The 2,067-nt window shown below is 42.1% G+C and overlaps 1 protein-coding gene across 1 annotated transcript in view; it reads left to right on the top strand.

The window, feature by feature from the left end:
* The window catches only part of LOC106511495 (guanine nucleotide-binding protein subunit beta-4), a 15,343-nt gene that overhangs the window by 10,870 nt on the left and 2,406 nt on the right, over positions 1 to 2,067 (top strand). The window contains exons 5-7 of the mRNA XM_014000249.1: positions 838 to 901; positions 1,221 to 1,383; positions 1,723 to 1,789. Coding sequence (XP_013855703.1) covers positions 838 to 901; positions 1,221 to 1,383; positions 1,723 to 1,789 — 294 coding nt within the window. The remainder of the gene's footprint in view (positions 1 to 837; positions 902 to 1,220; positions 1,384 to 1,722; positions 1,790 to 2,067) is intronic.

Below are 2,067 nucleotides of genomic sequence, written 5' to 3'. Positions count from 1 at the left end.
ATTTTTGTATGCATTAATTTAGCCATAATTCTACAAATTTTCCCCTAAGGAACTTTATGAGTCTTTTGTGTTTCCTTTAATCCTGGGTAGCAGATGTTTACGATACAAGACAAAATGGAGCATAATAAATCAACAGTATTTAACAGCAAACATGATTTTTGTTTGCGAAGGCCTTGCCGCTGCAGCTGCTTTTCAGTCCTTTTATTGTTTTCTTGGTTGTAAGGTGTGAATGTGCATGGGTGTGCCGAGCACCCTGTAGGTGACCCTCCAGGGGGACCAGTGTTTGTTTTGTACACAGCCTCTGACATTTGAGCGTGATGCCGCTCCTCTTGATTGTTCCGCACCACCATCAAACCACTTCCTGTCCCTGGAGAGACAGAAACACCCTGTCAGGATGGGAGGGTGGGGTTCCAGCTGTTTCTGCATCTGTGCCATCCACAAACCTCGCTCACTCTCATCATTTATGTTTTCTCACTCGGCCTGCCTCTGTTTTTATTGTTCAGCCTTTTTTTTTGTACTTTTTCAACCTGTCAGTTTTCCACCTCCCACCTGACAGTGGGGACTTTACATAACCATTAAATATTACACAGAGTGGGACATTAAAAATGTGTTTCTTGGGTGAGGAGTCTTCTAGCAGAGAGGAAGGAGGAAAAGAGGACTGGGAAAGWAGGAGCTGGTAGCTCACGCTGATTGCTTTTTGACTGAGCGCCTTGTAATACAGTTTGTAAGATGGCTGCTTCTTCTTGCTTTTAATAAACAACGTGCATGTAGCATAGAGGCTAAAGGTTTCCAACTGAAGAGCTGAGTGTCATGCTGCTCTGCTTAACTTGTTTTCAGGTTACTTGTCAGTGCCTCACAAGATGGAAAGCTCATCATATGGGACAGCTACACAACAAATAAGGTAAGATCACCGGCACCGTGTGTTTTATTGGTTTATTTTAAAACTCACACTTTTGTTGGAAGGATTTGTCTCAAACTGATATTTAGTCCTTATAAAATGCAAACACGGATTTGGATTTTATAGAAATTTAGGTTGTCTAAAACAGTGGTTCCCAACCTGTTTGTATATGTATGAGAAATTTGGCAATTGCTATACACAGAATGCCCTTCCTGACACAACCTGGGCTCGAGATCTTGGCATTGACCACCGAGCTACAGCAGCCCCCCCCGTTGCATTTTATGAAACTGAGGAATGATTCTGACTTGCCTGTTCTAATCAGATGCATGCCATCCCGCTGCGTTCTTCATGGGTGATGACGTGCGCCTACGCCCCCTCTGGGAACTATGTGGCCTGTGGAGGTCTTGACAACATCTGCTCCATATACAGCCTGAAGACCCGCGAGGGCAACGTGCGTGTCACCCGAGAGCTACCGGGGCACACAGGTAGGCATGGGGCAAGCAGAAACAAGACGGAGGGTGCAAGGCCACCTCAGTTTGTTTCTGATTTTTACAAACATTCTTTACCCCACCCCCCAACCCCAGTTCATACAACCTAAAGTCAACTTTTTAAAATTTTTGTCACATCTGATTCATTTAATGAAACTTGTTCCAGTACTTTTGTCTTCTACAAACATTCCCACTTCACAGAAGTTATTTTCTCAGGCTACAGCAGCTGTTAAACTTCCTTTACTCTGTTGCAGATTAAGTTTAAAGTCCACACTCAGACGCTCAGTAGGAAGAGAAGCTGTTTCTCTTCAATGAATGCGTCTCGTTTATTTTCAGGGTATTTGTCCTGCTGTCGGTTCTTGGATGACAGCCAGATCCTAACCAGTTCCGGAGACACCACCTGGTGAGAAGCCATCCCAGTTAAAACATCGTAACTCTCTAGATCAGGAGCACGTCAGCAAAATCTTCTTTGTTTTACTGATTATTTTTGTCTGAGCAATTAAATCATTTTTTATCAACTTTGTTTCATATAATTATGGCACATCAGTTTAAATCTTGTTCTGTTTTTTAATTATTAAATACAGATTAAAGATGAGTTTTGCCATACTGTTTTAGTTTTCAATGGCAAAAATAAGTTTCTTCAATATATGTATGTATGTATATGTATGTGTGTGTGTATAT

This window comes from Austrofundulus limnaeus, unplaced genomic scaffold (assembly GCF_001266775.1).
Source record: "Austrofundulus limnaeus strain Quisiro unplaced genomic scaffold, Austrofundulus_limnaeus-1.0 Scaffold8, whole genome shotgun sequence".
NCBI classification, from domain to species: domain Eukaryota; kingdom Metazoa; phylum Chordata; class Actinopteri; order Cyprinodontiformes; family Rivulidae; genus Austrofundulus; species Austrofundulus limnaeus.
The sequence above is the reverse complement of the archived record's forward strand: the minus strand, read 5'-3'. Positions and strand labels throughout refer to the sequence as shown.